General features: G+C 49.6%; 7 protein-coding genes across 7 annotated transcripts; 3 read left to right on the top strand and 4 right to left on the bottom strand.

Annotated features, from left to right (window-relative positions):
- Positions 1-693: 693 nt before the first annotated feature.
- AA0111_g4538 (Nucleoporin) lies at positions 694-1,887 on the top strand (the record flags this gene model as incomplete). Its single annotated transcript, XM_028650552.1, has 3 exons — positions 694-948; positions 1,002-1,471; positions 1,524-1,887. 3 exons carry the CDS (start codon positions 694-696, stop codon positions 1,885-1,887), a joined length of 1,089 nt encoding a protein of 362 aa, XP_028508179.1.
- A 1,908-nt stretch (positions 1,888-3,795) lies between these two features.
- AA0111_g4537 (hypothetical protein) lies at positions 3,796-4,833 on the top strand (the record flags this gene model as incomplete). The annotated part of the gene is made up of 1 exon (XM_028650551.1): positions 3,796-4,833. The coding sequence occupies one exon, from the start codon at positions 3,796-3,798 to the stop codon at positions 4,831-4,833; it is 1,038 nt and encodes a 345-aa protein (XP_028508033.1).
- A 412-nt stretch (positions 4,834-5,245) lies between these two features.
- On the bottom strand, positions 5,246-7,121 carry AA0111_g4536 (hypothetical protein; the record flags this gene model as incomplete). Its single annotated transcript, XM_028650550.1, has 2 exons — positions 5,246-6,496; positions 6,558-7,121. 2 exons carry the CDS (start codon positions 7,119-7,121, stop codon positions 5,246-5,248), a joined length of 1,815 nt encoding a protein of 604 aa, XP_028508171.1.
- Positions 7,122-7,327: 206 nt separating this feature from the next.
- On the bottom strand, positions 7,328-9,045 carry AA0111_g4535 (hypothetical protein; the record flags this gene model as incomplete). Its single annotated transcript, XM_028650549.1, has 2 exons — positions 7,328-8,061; positions 8,124-9,045. 2 exons carry the CDS (start codon positions 9,043-9,045, stop codon positions 7,328-7,330), a joined length of 1,656 nt encoding a protein of 551 aa, XP_028508174.1.
- Positions 9,046-10,182: 1,137 nt separating this feature from the next.
- Positions 10,183-11,266, bottom strand: AA0111_g4534 (hypothetical protein; the record flags this gene model as incomplete). Its single annotated transcript, XM_028650548.1, has 2 exons — positions 10,183-11,057; positions 11,107-11,266. The coding sequence occupies 2 exons, from the start codon at positions 11,264-11,266 to the stop codon at positions 10,183-10,185; spliced, it is 1,035 nt and encodes a 344-aa protein (XP_028508173.1).
- A 3,366-nt stretch (positions 11,267-14,632) lies between these two features.
- On the bottom strand, positions 14,633-14,731 carry AA0111_g4533 (hypothetical protein; the record flags this gene model as incomplete). Its single annotated transcript, XM_028650547.1, has 1 exon — positions 14,633-14,731. The coding sequence occupies one exon, from the start codon at positions 14,729-14,731 to the stop codon at positions 14,633-14,635; it is 99 nt and encodes a 32-aa protein (XP_028508176.1).
- Positions 14,732-15,400: 669 nt separating this feature from the next.
- AA0111_g4532 (hypothetical protein) lies at positions 15,401-17,257 on the top strand (the record flags this gene model as incomplete). Its single annotated transcript, XM_028650546.1, has 3 exons — positions 15,401-15,462; positions 15,588-15,897; positions 15,959-17,257. The coding sequence occupies 3 exons, from the start codon at positions 15,401-15,403 to the stop codon at positions 17,255-17,257; spliced, it is 1,671 nt and encodes a 556-aa protein (XP_028508175.1).
- Between the last annotated feature and the right edge of the window lie 272 nt (positions 17,258-17,529).

Genomic DNA, 17,529 nt, shown 5'->3' with positions numbered 1-17,529 from the left:
TCCTCCTCCAGATTGCCAGGCGCTCTTCAGCAAGTGAGCAAGGTAGCCAACGGACTCATATCGTCATCCAGGTGCCAGCCCCTCCACTCACAGCCTCCGGACAGCCGACGAAAAGGAGTGCGAACGGGTAAAGAGACGCGGAAAGTGTCGTAGTCGGTAATGGAAGCCGCGGCTTCTATGGCGGTTCATTGCTGAAAGTGCGATCGCGAAGATCGTTGTCCGGGGACTTTCTCCCAAAGCGCGAAAAGAGACACCTCGAGAGGCGCTCCGTGCGTGTGCTTCGTTGCGATTCTTTGAGCGAGGAACGTTGGAGAAAGAAATCAGGTTGGAGAGCGGAAACTTTTTTAGATGGGGCGGAGGCCGGGGGATCGTAACGCCGGGCAGGCTGGCTAGGCGGAAGCGGACTGGCGCCTGCAAGGGTGCCTGGGAAGCTTCGTGCATCGGCTCTTTCTTTGCTGAGCGCGTCGTCGGTGAAGAACATAAAGGCTATCCCGTCTCCCTCGCGCGCTACCTGTCACTCACTGCCACCAGCTTGGAAACACCTCCCTGCGACTACAAGGTTCCCGACAAGCGCGTACAAACGCTTCATCTTTTCTTGCCCAGGATATCAACACCGCGAGCTCGCGCAAAGCTTCGCAACCACCAACACCCACGATTTGAACGCGCCCAGTCCACACGACATAATCGCAAGAGATGGCTCTTTTCGGTCAAGCGGCAGCTCCCGCTGCAAGCTCCACTACAGGCGACACCAGCAAAGACGTCGAGGTGCCCGCCGGCCAAGTACCCAGCGACAGCATATCTGACCTTCAATTCTCGCCGACCAACGATTTCCTTGCAGTGGGAAGCTGGGACAAGAAGGTCTACATCTACGAGGTCAACGGCAACGGTGCGCAAGGAAAGTGGATGTTCGAATGCCCGGGTCATGTTCTGGGTCTGGGATGGTCAAAGGTACGTTTACTGATGACACGCAAATGCGGTAACCGGATGCTAACAAGACGTAGGATGGCACTCGTATTGCAGCCGGCGACTCAACAGGCATGCTCAACATTGTCGACTTCCGCACCGCCCCTGCCAGCGGTACCGTCCCTGCGCAACAAGCCAAAGCCCACGAGAATGGCATCAAGTGCGTCCGCTGGTTCCAGACTGGAGGTCAGGACTACGTCGCCACTGGCTCTTGGGACAAGACCGTCAAGTTCTGGAACCTCCAAGGCGCTGAGCCAGTCGGTACACTGACGTGCCAGGAGCGTGTCTACAGCATGGACGTCAAAGATCAACTGCTAGTCATCGCGACCGCTGAGCGCCATATCCACATGGTGAACCTCTCAAACCCCACAACTATCTACAAGACCATCACCAGCCCTCTCAAGTGGCAGACAAGGGTTGTGAGCTGTTTCTCGGATGCGACTGGTTTTGCCGTCGGCTCCATCGAAGGACGATGCGCTATTCAATATGTCGAAGACAAGGATACCAGGTAAGCATTTCTCCTTGCGCATTCAGCCTCCCACCATCTAACGTCTCAATAGCCTCAACTTCTCATTTAAGTGCCATCGCCAACAAGACCCCGCCAACCGCGACATCGCCAAGGTCCACTCAGTAAACGCCATATCCTTCCACCCACAACACGGCACCTTCTCCACTGCAGGTTCCGACGGAACTTTCCACTTTTGGGACAAGGACGCCAAGCACCGCCTCAAGGGCTACCCCGAGGTCGGCGGCAGCATTGTCGCAACAGGATTCAGCAAGGACGGCAACATCTTCGCCTACGCCGTCAGTTACGATTGGAGCAAGGGCTTCGGTGGCAACACACAAAACTACCCTATCAAGATCAAGCTTCACCCCATTCTCGGGGATGAGTGCAAGCCGAGGCCGGGAAGCAAGAAGAGGTAATCCCTAACACATTAGGGATTATTCTCTTTCTTCTTCATGTCGGCTTTTCGCCGACAATGATGTCTGAAAGCTCGACCGCAGCGATAGCAGGGCCTTCATCTTCGGCGCGGTGGAGCGCACCAGTGGGAAGCACATGACGCAAAGGAAGCAGCAATGTGCTTGACGAATTTGTGGCGCCTTCTGTATACACACCCTATGCCCCACACTCATAACGCTACTCTCAGTTGGACGATATTATGGTGTTTGTTGTTTCTTGGTTTCCTGCATTAGCGTTCAAGGGGACTGGCGTATTTGGAGATATAGTACCATGGGCTGTCGAGGCCCCTCCGTAGGATAGGCAGGAAAATGTAATCAAATTACTGTACATTTGGCTATGGCAAGATATAGTCTTCTTCGTGTTCCTCTTCTTACTCTCCATCTTCTGCTTGCTGTGAATACGCCAGACCACGTATGGCAACGAGTGATGGGTATGCCTCTGAGCAATTATCCTAAAGAGCCTGGATGAACGTGCTTGTGATACTATGACAAAGAATCAGCAAACTGATCAGGCCGGCAAGTCTTCTAGTTTGCGAGTAGAAACAAGAGTCTCCGACAAGCGCTTCTTGATCAAATCCTTGTGAGACAGCAAACACATGCCTTTTGTATACATATAAGCGGCCATTCTTCCTCTCCCATCGTCTTCCTCTCCCATCGTCTTCCTCTCAAGTAGTCAACCACCCACAACCCACTCATCCCCTTCAACCCCATCGTATTGGTTTCCCATTTTTGATGCTAACAAGCTCATAGTTATAATGTCAAGAAGGGTGCAACGTCAAATCTATCCACCCACCACAATATCTCAGCACCCAGCGAAACCTCACCAACCACTTCCGGCACCCGTTCGACTGTGAACTTTTGACGGGACACTTTACACGAGAGACACAATGCACCAACAATGTCTTCATTATTTGATTTGTTCTTATTCTTGTTCCTTTGAACACCCCCGTTCCCTTTCGTCAGACCTCCGGCCCATTGACCCATTCGGTTTCGCGCGGAGGAACTGAAACGTCTGTTCTTGCGATAGCCAAAACCAGCCAGCAAAGGACAGACATGCCCCCGCATGAACACGGAGACTTCAACCTAGCCCTCAGAGTCGGGAATTTGTTGTTGTCAGATGTGTTTGTGTGTGTAAGTATTGTTTTGTATGCAGAAAGATTGTCTAATACTGACCATGCCGCCATATGGAGGCTTCCAAGATGGTAAGTCTAGTTTTCTTTCTGCCCTTTTGTAATGAATGGGTGAGTGGGTATGTGCGGCTCGGTAGCTTAGCACAAACGGTTATGGCCTTGGTTTAGACTGGGAATGGAAAGAGTCACACTGAGGTATGTTTTTCCCTCTGAGCTTTGTGAATGATGACAGTGAACAGATACCCGTAATGAACCCGTCGAGTAGGCTTTGGTGAGGTAGTTCAGCATAGAAGATGGTATGAAGTGGGAGGTTGTGACGGAAACAATTTTGTCAATCGATCGATTGCTTGTGCATCGAAGTTCCATCTGTGACCTCCCGGTAGTACCAGAATAACCATGCTGATGGTTTGGAGGAGATGTAACTAAGGAATAACCAGGAACACAATACCTATTGTGATCAGCCGACTCTTCTACTTCCTGATAAAGCTTGTGCATCTTTCCAAATCAGACTAGGTCAGCCTGGACGGCGAGTTATGCAATGATGAGATCTTGGTCGCGCCCTTTGTTCTCCAGATATGGATATGTGATTACATCGCAACCACGGTGCGCATCTTCACGGACCAAGATCAAAGGCTGCATCTGTTTTCTAGTCTCTGGTAGTTTATCATACTCACTATCTCTACATCCTCTTCTCGACCATCCAAACGACTCTTCCCATCGAATTTTCAGAACATTCACAGCAATGCAGCTCCGAAAAATACCCTATTCACTCGTCGCGGCCGACACCGCCGCCATACAAGCCATCCAAGACTCGTCCAACCCATCTTCTCGCTCCCAACGCTTCTTTACCGCGCATTATCGCCTCGACGAAATCGCGCCTGTCGTGCCCTCAAACGCGCACTTCATCCACAAAACACTACCCTGGAAACCATACGGCTATACACTTTGGCATCCGCTCATCGCCAAATCGCAAAACTTAAGCGAACATCATGAAATTCTCCTTCCCGCCTTTCTTTACGAGGACCTTCTGCGTTTTCACAGCGCTTGGGTAGCGACAAATCGGATTCACACGTCCCTTCTCGATGACGTTGTCAAGATGCTGAAGTGTACGAAGTCAGGGAAAAGACTAGCAACACTGCTTGATGATGAGAGGAAATGGTTTATCCGACTCGATCAGATGTCGCCAAAGGACTCTCCCATAGGTGGCAAGTTGCCTAGCTCGACAATTCGCGAGGTCATCACGAGAATCTGTACCAGCATGCGCGCATATGGCTGCCTGACTCGTGAATTCGACGACGCGAAGACGGAAGACAGGGAGATGCAGATCAAGCTTGTGCTGAACCCTTGGAACGAGGGTATGGATCCTGACAAAGAGTTTCGAGTTTTTGTACCGCCACCTGCTGCGAAGAATGTAAGGGAACCACATGCTACGGAGTTTGCGATTAGTGCGATCAGCCAATATAGGCGGCCGAAAGCATCTCAAGCGCCATGGGGGTTTGACTTGCAGCAGACGATGGATTTGGTTAGCCTAGGTGCAGTGAAGGTTCTAGAGGACATCGTAGCCTACATAAAGGAGCTTAGTGAAGACATCGCAGAGTTGTTGCTAAAGTATGGTTTCAGTTTTGATGTTACGTTGCAGAGAGATGGGGGCGTACAGTTAGTGGAGCTCAACCCTTTCGGTGCGCTATCAGGATGTGAAGCTTGTCTTTTCAACTGGGTGTTAGATGGGAGAGTGATGTATGGACTAGAAGAGCCGCAGTTCATCGTCACATTAGGCTAAACCCAGTTGTTTTTGCGATTCTGCTCGAAAGTAAGAAGTTGATTGAGAGTATGGGTATATGGTGTGTTGCAGAAGTTGTAAGTGGCTGTCACGGAAGACTGAAAAAGTAGACGCAGGATACATGAATATTTGATTATGCATACTGCACTGTGTACTTGATCTCGGGGTTTTCCTGACATGGCAGTAATCCGTAGTACAGGAGAGAAGTCTACGCGTGCATCATCTACTCTTGTGGATATAGTATGCTGAGCTGTGGCCATAGCGGCGTAGCGTATGCTAGATGTACTGCATAGCGGCGAATTGCAGTCGCTTTCGTGGGGCAATGAAAGCCGTATACATGGTAGCTACTCCAGCACCATAACGTGAGCGGAGTTTTGTTCGGATAGAGTCGATGAATGTACTACATGACCTTTCATGTCGCTTGGCCGTCTTCAGAGGTTATATTAGCAGCATCCCGTATAATTCCTGTACTTCTCATTCTCGTATGCCTCCGTGTCTCATCGTTTTTGAGAAGCTCTCCAAGCGCCTTGAAGTTGACCGGCTTCGTCATGAAATGGTCAATCCCTGAACTCCATGCTTCTAGCTTAGCACTTGATGACACTAAGCCAGTAAGCGCAACGATAGAACACCTTGGCATGTTATTATCTCGTTCGTATTCGCGAATGGCACGTGTGGCGCTCATGCCGTCCATGACTGGCATGGACATATCCATCAGTATGACATCAAATTTTCGCGACCCTTCCCGATACTTGTCCAAAGCTTCCTGCCCATTTGATGCTTCTTCGAATTGAAGTCCGTTCTTCTTCATGTATGCTATGAGAAGCCTTCGGTTCAACAAATTGTCGTCGACAATGAGCGTATGCGATATTACAGGATCCTCTTCTTCGGTAGGCGACGTAACCGAAGGCTGCGCAGTGGTGGATCCGGCTGTAGATGAAGCGACTGGTCCAGACGCGTCCGAATTCAAAGACTCAAGGGTGCTTTGCAGTGAGTTGGTCGGTGAGGAGGGATAGGTATGCTGCTTAATCTCTTGCGACAATGGCTGTAGTAACTGGCTAGTTGGGGCAGTGTACTGCAAGTTTTCGGCTGGATGATCAAAGCGGTCCAGACATCGATTGAGAACATAGGCCAGCTTGTAAGGGCCACAAGGTTGGGTGATAATTTCAACGACAGATTCCCGATTTGTCACACGGACATCAGAACGGAGGGTAGCAGCCTCGAGTGCATCCATCCCGACGAAGACGGTTACTGGGGCGCGTTGACCATGAGCTCTTTGTTTCCGAATCGTAGCGAGATAATCAAAGGACAGTTCAGGGCAGATGACGATATCTGCATGGTGGCCTTCCCACTCGGTTGTCTTCACAACTTGCATCTTGAGCTGTGTCTCCAGGGTATAGGCTAGCGCATTGGTGAAGCGAAGAAGGCCTTCGTCCGTTTTTGAGACGCTAGTATTCTCGCTTGGTCCCGCTATTTTCTTGCGAAGGATGCATATTCTCCGGCCCTTTAGCCTCGGTAGGTGAGACAGGTATTGCGCTCTTTCCGCTGTCAACGAGACAGGAGCTTCGGGTCTGGTAAGGGCCAGTTTGACGATGAGTTTGGTGCCGACTTGGGGGTCACTGCTGACCTCAACCTTGCCACCGTTGGTGTCGATGATCTGTCGGACCTACATATAGTGTAAGAAGTCAGTGTATGTCTCACGTGCAATTGAATGTCGAAATTCTTACTATGCTCAAGCCCAAGCCTGTACCCGGCGCGTGGGAATCTTCCTGGGAGAACGGATGGAATATCCGATTTGCAAGAAACCCAGGGCTCATACCTGAGCCGGTATCCGTGATGGTGAGTGTGATCGCAGTGGGGGCGTTTGTGTTCTCTGTTAGTTTGCTCGAACGCAAAGAAACATGAATGTATCCAGTGTCGGTATACTTAATGGCATTGCCGAATAAGTTCATTACTATTCTTCTCCAAGACCCAATCGGAAACGAAAAGACCCAGTCATCATCGTAAGCCATATCTAGAATGATAAACCGTGCTTTGCGTTGCGGAAACGGGATTGCGTATTCGTCCGTAGGCGATGAAGGCGCTTCCACGACTTTTGAGGTGACCGGGGTATATGAGGATCCAGAAAAGACAGCTTCCACTACTTCTTCGGTTGCGATGGTAAGATCAAATGCGGGATCTTTTCTTCGTCGGTTCTTCAATGGCTTCGAAGATAGTCGTATCGTGTTCGCATTTTTCAGTCTTTTGGAGGACACGCTTTTCTTAGCATCGCTAATTTTGGCGTAGTCCATGACGTGGTTGATGGTGTCGAGAAGAGTTGAGCCACAAGCATGCAAAGAATTCATCATACTGGTCTGAAATGAATCGAGGGGGGTGTCTTTGATGAACTCCAGCGTACCCAGGATGCCGTGTAGAGGTGAACGAAGTTCATGTGATATGGAAGCGACAAACGTCGTTTTAGCCTACAATGACCCATTAGTTTGTTTCCGATTCTCCGTCAGATAGTACTTGCCTGGTTCAAAGCTACAGCATCTAACCTAGACAATTCCCTCATGATGGAATGACTGAAGATCTTGAAGTATGCCAAATCCACTGAAGCGGACAGCAATCGATACGCATCATTGCTCCAACACAGGCAACCAGCGAACCATCGAGCCCTCTCGAAATCCCAAAAGGGAACAAAAGCGACACTGCGTGCTTTAGGGAACATGGCTTGGATAGCAGTCGATCCTCGCTGTGGCCGGCCGTTGGTCTTGCGCTTCGATGATGTGGCAGGTGACAGATTTTCAGTATCGTTAGGGTTTGATGTCGACTCCTCAGTAGAGGATAAAGAATGACCTTCGGCGCAGAATGTAAAAATTTTGCCATGTGGGTATTCGTGGAACAAACGTGAAAGGTCAGGCTCTAACAATGTCCCATACTCGGGATTCTCCTTGTCGCACGGGGTGGCCACACCAAGCAGCTGACACATCTTGGAACTCGATGAAGAAGAGCCGCGCTGATGTTCCTCAGTACTGTTTGAGCTTGCATCGTCGCTGGAGGACCTGGATTGGTATGATTCGGAAGGAGCCTCAGTACCACTTCCTGAGGCGCTGTTGACACGACGACGTCCACCGCTTGCCGCAACGCTCGCGTCGAGTATAAGCACTCCGTCCAGGTCGCTCGAGCCCATAATTACGTTCGCAGCACGTGAAAACATGGACTTTGAGTCATTGGGCAGGATAGAGTCCTCTAGATTTGGTCTTTCAATTAGCCTTTATCTCACACATAATTTCAACAAAGATGTTGCTTACGAAGCGAACGTATTGATCGGTGCCGAGCGGATTTAGCACGAGCTGTCTTTGATATCGTTGATAAGGGATGATCGGGAGTAGTCTCGTTCAACTCGACACCTTCGTGCACCTTTTCGGCGTCGTCTGTAGACACTATCTCCTTGTCCGTTGTAGAAGATATATCAGATGATGTTTGTGAAGGTAATGCCGAATCTTGCCGGACTTCTCTCTCGAAAGGTACCAAAGCAGATGCGCCTTCAGCAAAAGAGAGAAGACCGCGTGTGAACCTCTCCCCTCGTCTGTACTGGTCTCTAATCGTGTATGTGTTCAAATAATTAACAACCGTGGAACCAAGATCCTTAAATAGTTCGGCTTGCTCTTTGGAAAGACCGTCTCGGCTCTTGTTGTCGAAGATGCAAAGCGTTCCAACTGTCGCACCATTCGGGGACTTCAATGCGACGCTGGCGTAGAAGCGCATATCGGGATTGCTTTGGACATCCTCTCGGAAGCATGAACGCTGATCTGTGGTAAGATCACTGATGACCAGGATAGGTTCAACGTTTGGACCCAATTTCAAGACCTTTTCGCATATACCCCAACTCCGCGGAATGCTTACGTTCCCAAGCCAGAGGGTATTTTTTGAAGCATCACCCAAAGCATCTGGTTGCAGAGGTAGATCACAGGTTGCCTCCGCAAGTATGTGTTGGCGTTCTTCGTCAAGGAGTGATATCATGGACCGTTGCGCTCCCATCCGAATGGCGGTAAGTTGACACAAGGCTGTCAGAGTTGAGTCCAAGGATGGCCGAGGTACATGGCTCTCCACATTGTCGGTGCGTGGAATATTGCGAAAAGCTGCGCCATAGAGTAGCAGCACGTCTCGTTCTCTCCTCATCCCATGGCGATCGGTCTTGGTCTCCCTGCGGTCGTTCGGTTGTTGACTCATGATGCGTAACCCAGGGCACTACGCCATAAAAGGTCGAGGACGTCCACAAGCTGCCTCAGACTCCATGCTCTGCCATCAAAAGCGTGATGAAAGAACGGCAATCATTTGCATTCACCAAGCATCAAGACATCGTGGGGTGTGGAGCGAAAGTTTGCGATTGCCACACGAGGCGAATCGACTCGACACAGGCGGCAATTAGTCTTGCGGGTCGATGAGAAGCTAGCCGGTGTGGGCTGTGCCAGGCTAATGCCGCTGTGGTGTCCTCTCACTGGCCAGGGATCGTGCTCCGCCGGCCTATTGCATCTAGAATTCTCCTAGAGTGTCTAGAAGTGCGTATAGGCATTCTCAAATCTCGACCCGCCAGACTGCATTCCAATGAAGGTCGCAAAAGGCCTAGAGCCGTTCGGCTGTAGATGCGGCGGACGCACACCCTGGAACGTGGTAGGTGAATCTGCTTAGGTAATTAGAGCAGTCTAGCGCTGGAGGCATGTACTGATGCGCGGTATCCTACTACCTCAAAGACTAGAGTGAGATGCCGAAATCGAAGAAAATCAATACAAAGAGTGCTGGTACTGGATGATAGGCATTTGTTGAGTGCGTCACGATACTAGCGCGTCGGCAATGCAGTCTCCCGATAGCCGATCACGGCCTTGTTCCAGATACCTAGGTACGACTGGCAGTCAGCACCACTGCTTCGGGACAGTATTCACGACTTCAGCATCCTCTACTCAAAGGGTGATAGAGAGACACGAGTACGCTCTTGAGGAAAACCAATGTAACTGTCACAGCTCTAAAATTCCCCACATTCCAGCATACTGAAAGAATGCACGTTTGGAGCCCTGTGAGGAATCTGATTTAGGACTGAGATCTTCAGACGACCATCAAATTCAGTTTATCGGATATGGAGACTCCCGTATCGCTGCTGAGATTACGACAATATAAAAATTATGTGACCTCCCAAGCAGTTTGCTGTTCATATGTTCATAGAAAAGGTATCCAGTTTCAATCTATTAACAACCCGAATGCAGCAAGGCTGTTGGAAGCTAAAACCGCCAGTTACACAACGAACGACATGACAAAGGATGACAGAAGTCGTAGAAAGATATTGAACAGAATCATCGATGGCGAGGCCCTTACTCATTCTACCTCGCGTGAGTTACCATCATTTCTCAACCCTTGATCTCGCGCATACTCTTCATCATCATGGCCGTGTACATCCGTGACATATCTCTCAAACTCATTGACCACTCCAACCGCCTGATCTACATGTGCAAAGCGCAAAGTCTCCTTCTTGTATCGCGCCAGCTGCCGAGCTGTGTTGATCGTGTTTCTGATTTGCCGACCGTTCAGTTTATGTCGTGCGAGCATGTCGAGCTTTTTGCTGATTTCTTCGCTGTTGATGTTCTCACCAGCTTCCGACAACGACTGAACAAAGTTCCTCCAGACTTCCCGACGACCTTCCCTATCCAGCGGTGGGTAGTGGAGCGCAAGCTGAACACGAGATTTGAAAGCCTCATCGAAGGTGCCGATACGATTCGTCGTCAGAATGAGGATTCCGTTGTAGTACTCGAGAACTCTAAGGAATACGGACACGAGAGCGTTGCGCTGCATATCCAACTTGGTCCTTTCCTCTAGGAACACGTCAGCCTCATCCATTAGAACGACGCATTTCCAGTTGCTGCCGATGTATAAGACTGAGTCAAGATATTCCTCAACACTTTTGGCATCCGTGCCAATGTCACCGCATGTGACTCTGTACAGTGGACGTTCAACGAGTTCTGCAATGCTCTCTGCTGTTAGAGTCTTCCCAGTACCTGGCCCACCGTGAAGTAGGATGATCAGTCCTTCTCCCTTACCATCCATGAAGTCAGTTCCAATCGTATCATCCTTCTCTATATGGACTGAAACTAAAGCCTTTACTAGCTCTTTCTTGCTTTCTTGAAGAACCAGTTGATGCTCAAAAACCTCTTTGTTCCATCTGATGGCATCTATGTGTTCGACGAGTAGCACACCTGTTCGTGTTCTTAGTATTTGCACGCCTTGGCATCTCGATTTGCCTACTCCACTTCTTGTTATGGAATCCATATCCATTGATAGTCGCTGGCAAAAGAAGAGCGAAGGAGCCCTCCGGGATCTCATCGTTCCCAAGAACATCCTCTGTAAGCTCGCTCTGTCTTGGTGGATCGTCATCACGCCCGTGCATCAGTCTATAAGCTTCCATATCGACCATGTATCGTAAATTCGTCTGGTCATATAAGTATAGTCCACTGCAGTCGAGATATGGTGCTTACGAGCTGTGATCCAAGTCCCTGTAATGGCACATCATAATTCACATACTTTCGTCGCCGGCATCCCCAGAAAGTGTGGCCACGCTTGCGAAGTTTGAGCTGAATCTCTTCTGCTGCATAGCATATAGGATAAACTGACAGGTCTGTGATGGCTACCTGCTTCGACTGAGAGGGCCATAGGATTTGTATCGTAACGGGTTCTCGAAAGAAATTGCCATCGTACTCCCAAGACCAGCAATCCAGCTCCAATGTATTCTGGTTGCGTAAACGGCAATATTTCATAATAAACCCTCGAATATGGCCATCTTGGATGGTGACAACCGTGTCATCTGGCCGGAAAAGCATTCGCCAATGCTTTTGGCTCACAAAACCCGCAGCCGACAAGCGCGCCAGGTCTTCATAGTCCGCAGCCAAGTGATCAGTTAGGTAATGAAACAACACCTCGAGATCAATCTGCTGTTTTGACTCAAGCATTTTTGTCGGAGAACCGACAAAAAGATGTTTGGAGTAGTACAGTTTTGGGTACGGATGGATGAGATCTTCATCAGCTTCCCACTCTTTAAACATGTCCGTGTTTTGGCTTCGAAGCGCGTGCAGAGCCCCTTGAAGACTCTCTGATAGGCGCATTCGCTCAGAAGTCGCATCCGCTATCGGTCCGTGGCGTTCGAGGATTTGAAAGTAGGGTTTCGAAGCAACGCTCATATCATGAGGCATCGAAGGCATAGAATGACGCACGAAAGCGTCTTTGATCTTCTCATGGTAATCTTCGCAGTTGTAATCAATGTAGATTACAATACTGAACCCTGAATTTTCCTCCAAGTAATCGTTCACATCTTTCAGGCGTTTCTGACCATGTAAAGCAGTAGTACAATTCTCGAACGCTTTCACAGCTGGAACGTCGAGGTAGTGTGAACTCGGATGGTGAGCTTTATGGTACTTCTGGGTACGTTTACATATCACACGATGTATGGTGATTTTTCGCTCTACGGAAGTTTCAGTTCGTGGGCGTGCGCGCTTGCATCTTCCATTATCGGGACGTTGCTGCGTAGCGCTAGTGACACTGTCTGTGGAAGTGTCGCTAGGACTCCGTGGTCGTTTCCTGTGCGCTTGGGCTTCCATAATATAGGCGATAAGAATTGAAGGTGAAAGAAAAACAATCTGTCAGAGGGACTGCAATTTGACGGGAGCAGTAGCACAAGGTAGCGAGTATTATGCTGCTCATCCCACCTTCACCGGTCGCAGGTGGCTTGTACGCAGGCTAAACTCATCTAGGCAAAACTTCGTCAAGCTACATGCAATCTGCAGGGTCGCATGTACTTTGGTATAATTGGTCTGTTTAACGAAGCTTCAAAAGGATTCGCATCACCGCTTTGTACCTAGGTAGTGTATGACTCGCTAATGTTGTATCGCTATATAACCGGGAACCCTTTTTGCACATCACCCACATCGACAGCACATCTTCATCTTGAAGACTCTTTCTGAATTACTAGGGAGAGGCAGTTTCTAAGTGTGGTGACTCTTGTGCATCTCAAAATGGCCTGTCTGAAAGAAAGGAGGGCCACATTTCAAGCCTATGCAAAACTGCATCAGGTTTCAGATTAAAGAATATTGCTTCAGCTATGAGAGATCTACGAACGACTGGTTCTTCATCTCGGAATAGAGATAGAACTCTACGGTGAACCTTTCAATAAGAATGAACCCGAACGTCAGGTTAATATCCTCGATCTTGGAGCTGAAACCTTATATCTTCGTGCATTGGAGGACCGTTCGCACGCAATGGAGGATTGGAAAGTTGTTCACATAGATATTCAGTCCTTTGAAATAGTTCACGAATGGTATAGCGATCTGAGTGACGTGGGTCAAAATCGTGTGCGTCACGAGGATCGCGAGGACGATAGGGTTCAGTCAGTCTATTCAGTCCTCCGAAAGGATGGGCAGATTGACTGCCGTCTCCTTTGTCAAAGACCAATAGATCCTCAGCCACACCTCTGACATCGTCGCTTGGAGATGGATCATTATAGGTGTGTTTTGGCTGCTGCACCTGTTGACTATTGTGCTGACCCAAAGCCCCGAATTTCGCTTTATGACGCTTGAGATTGTTCCTTGTGCAATCCTCCGAGATCGTGTACTTCAAGGTTTTCGGGGAAAAGTTGTGAGCAGAGTTAATCATCTGCTTGTTTGTCATTGTGGATGACTGATCATCAAACCTGTGAAATGAGGAGTCTGATACTGGACGCCGTCGCTTGTTGTTTGCCATTGTTGGTGACGTATCCACGATCGTGTTGTTTCCGGCAAGGTTGCCCAACTGCTGTTGCTGTTGCAAGCGCATCGCGTATTGCCTTTGCGCTTCTTGTTGGCGGCTTCGTAGATTCTGCGACAGTTTTTCTGGGTTGGAAGCTTTGTACGAATCTGCGCTCTGGAGCTTTGGGGAACGGGTCTTTTCACGTGGTTTCGAATCATGGGGTTGTTTCTTAGACTTGCGTTCCCTACCACGCGGCCCGCGAAATAGCGGCATCGCTGATCTTCTTCGCATGATGCTTTTCCTATAATGCGCATCTCGTGCATGGCTTTCGTGCATTCCCCGTTCCCTCGCGTCTCGCTCAGCTTCTCTTCGCATGTGTTCATCTCGATTCATTGCTGCCTGGTGTTGAGCTTCCACGTTGGGTCCAGGAGATCTACGTTGCTGTCCCATAAGCTCGTCAAACAGAGGTTGTTGGCCGAGCTCCGGTGTACCTGATTTCTTCAATCCGCTGGGAAGTTCGAGGTTTTGCATCGCAGGTGACATGGAAAATTGTGATCCTATCGTGACATTTCCATGTTTGTCGTTTCGTTTGGGTTCGGGGTCGAGCAAGGGTGTATGCTGGAAGAGAGGCGGCTGAAAGGTCACATCCTTGACCAGGTTGGCCGCCTGGATGAATGGCTGGAACCACGTATCGGCAGGGGTCTGAGAAATATATTGTTGTTGAGACTGCGGTACTCGGGAAGAGTATTTAGGAGCCTGGGAAGAGGAAACGTGTTGATACGAAGATGCTAAGGATGCGGATGAGGCAGATGAACACGCGGAGAAGACAGATTCGTTGTCTGAGTTAGAGCTTTCAAATGAGGTAGAGTGCTGGAAGGGTAGTGGGGCGTATGCTGCGCCATGGAGAGGAGTAAACTGGGGCATCGACCCGCCTAAAGATCTGTCGGGAAATAGAGCTTGAAGATCATTTTCTGGTAGAGCACCGGCTTGCGTTTTGAGCTGTGTATCCCAATATTGTTTTGGCCCTTGGTTAGGGTCACTTTTCACCTCGTCCCGTTTAAGACGTCTTCTCGTCGAGCGCGTCAGACCCGACAATAGTTCTCTCCTCGCATCCAGTGGGGATTGCTTCTTTAACAATGTGGGCCTTGGTGTCCATTGCGATGTGCCAAGGGAGGCCATGGGTGGTCTAACTGCTCTAGTCACTACAGCCTGTTGCTGCCGTTGTGCATGTGTCGGTGGTTGAGAATATACTTGTCGTGACGGGGGTACCTCCATCACGTGGAATTTTGGTTCGAATAGGAAGGCTTAGTGTGAGCAAATAAATGGGAATTTGTCTCCTGTCGTGATAATGCCTCGCGCACTCCTGCCTGTCGCTCGCTCCTTATGCTCTTTTGACACTCGTCTTGCTGGTCGGCCTCCGACTCTCGAAGAGGAGCGCAAGACTTTAGGGCGGCTGGAACCAAAGGCGCTGAACATTCCTTGCTTCTAGCTAAGCAGTGTAGGGAAATGTTGGATCTCGTCTGATAGAACCGCGGGGCGGCCGTGCGGCCATGGAAACGCCTCGTACGCGATGGAGTGGTTGATGACGTGTCTGGGGGAGGGGTAGCGAAAGAACGACAAGTCAAGAAACCGGCGAGCGCATCATCTCATTGTATGCGATCAAAGCAATGCAAGGTCAATGAGAGGGAGGAAGCCGTGTGGAGATATACATCGGCTGTGACAGACGCATGTGCGTCAACGTGTGCGCAGTCTGCATCTTCTCGGCTCAGCCTCAGCCTCCCTGCACAGCCTGCTTTCCAAGACACTGCATGCAAGAAGGCCAGCGATGGCTCATCACCACGAATTAACAACTGTTAGCAGCGGATTATACTGCGACCAAGGACCATCGTAGGTTCAAATGTCCACAGTAGTGGTGCACGATGTGCACTTATCCTGGTATACACCAGTTCCAGGCCAGGAGTATAGTCAACCAATCGCACGGAGTGTACCTAAGACGAGGCTGACGGGCGCAGGAACAGAAACATCGCAGTAGAAGCGTACCAGACGGCCATCGAGCACCTTAAGAATGAGCTGGACATATCTCTGAACGTTCCAGTTCCAAGTAAATTCAACGCATCTGTGAAGGACGTCTTCTCAGTGGTAGAGACCGCAAAGAAGGAGTACGAGGACAGGAGCAGGGAGCACAAGCATACAGGCATGAAACAGTCCCTTGAACGGCTCTCTTCGCGCATCATGTACTACGGCAAAGTCATGGACACTCTGGCGCAGCACCACCCTGAGTACGTAGCTCTGGTCTGGGGCGCCATGAAACTCGTCCTGACGGTATGTTGCAACATGTTGAGCATATACCCTTGATTACAAAAAGCTGATGCATTATTGAAAGGGCGTGATCAATCGAGCCACACTCTTTGAAAAGTTATCGCAAGCTCTCATCGACATTGCCAACGTATTGCCACGAATGAATCTCAGTGCGGAATTGTATCAGACGAAGAACATGGAAGCTGCTCTTTCACGACTGTTCACGTACATCATCCTCTTCTTACGTCTGTGTGTCCGTTGGTACAAGAAGAGTCCACTTGGTCGAATGTGTTCTGCTATCAAGACACCTTTCGAACTTGGCTATCAAGACTTGGTGGAGCATATCCGAGAGTGTTCGAAAGCGGTGGATGACCTTGCCAACGCAGGGGCTCGAGTTGAAATTCGTGACGTTCGCACTCTAACAGAACTGCAACATGCACAGATTCGAGAGCTTGACTTGAAACTACTCAAGGTGCTGGAAGAGCAGGAGAATTTTAAAGCTCAAGTGGTTCAGTTGTTACAGGTTGCAACTTCTCACAAGAGTGTTACAGAGCGAATAGGCGTCGACGTCTGCAGCATAAGCCGGACAGTATATCGTATCGAATTCAATGGGGTAATGCAATTCTTTGAGCCCAAAGTATTGCCCGAGACAGCACTGCTTAAGGTTCAGTCTTTCATGCGACGAGACTTGACACCAAGCCTGCCTGGCCCCAATGAACAGAAAGTGCGAAAAAAGATCCTGGGTTGGGCTCTAGGAAGGGGCTCGTCGCTTCTGGTCGTGCAGGTTGGCCTTCGTGCGCAGAAGCAAGCAAAAGAATTGGCCACGAATGTGATCAACAGTCTGAAGCTCGGTAGCCAATGTGTATTCTGGAATCTACCCTTGACAAGCAATCCTTCAGATCCGCACACCATGGCGGAAATGTTCAGAAGCATCATCTTTCAAGCACTGCAACATTCTGGCGATCTGTTCAACAGCTTTTCCGAGCAATTGAACCTCTCGAAGATCAATGCCACTCATACAGAAGGCGAGTGGGTCGACCTTATATGCCTCCTCTTTTCCAAGATATCGACAGCTTTCATAGTTATCGAAACTGAAGCACTTCAAAAGGTCTACCAACATGACTCCAGTTGGGATCAGCGTCTCTCCGGATATCTGCAACAGATTATCGACCAAAGTTCAGCAGCAGGATGCGAACTGAAACTCCTTGTCATCATGTATGGGAACTGTCATCGATTTACCGCAACCGCTGCAAGCTCGAAGAACGTCCATATCGCGAAAATGCAGCCACCGACCCCAGCACCCCCACACTTGCGGCATGTGGCACGTCGATCCGGTTTGATAGCTAAGGGTTGGAAGATGCAGAGGCCTAAAGGGCGAAGTTAATGATGAGTAAGAGTCTTCCGTCCTGGTCCTGCAGCAGCTGTGTCATTGCGGGTAGCATCTAGGAATTGAACGATTCTCCCAACGATTGTGATCGAATTTATTGTCGTTTAAACGGGTATTGAAGCATACATGGTGTAGTTGAAGCCGAGAAATAGTGTTACAGTTGACAGAGTACTGTTCGAGTAGACGCTATCTGAGTCGATGAGACGACACGTGACTTATCGATACGCACCTACCATCGCGCGAGCGCGCCTTCCCGTCGATTTCGCGTC

This window comes from Alternaria arborescens (assembly GCF_004154835.1).
Source record: "Alternaria arborescens strain FERA 675 chromosome Unknown contig_8, whole genome shotgun sequence".
Lineage (NCBI taxonomy): Eukaryota > Fungi > Ascomycota > Dothideomycetes > Pleosporales > Pleosporaceae > Alternaria > Alternaria arborescens.
Note: the sequence above shows the minus strand (reverse complement) of the source record. Positions and strands in the feature narration are given on the sequence as shown.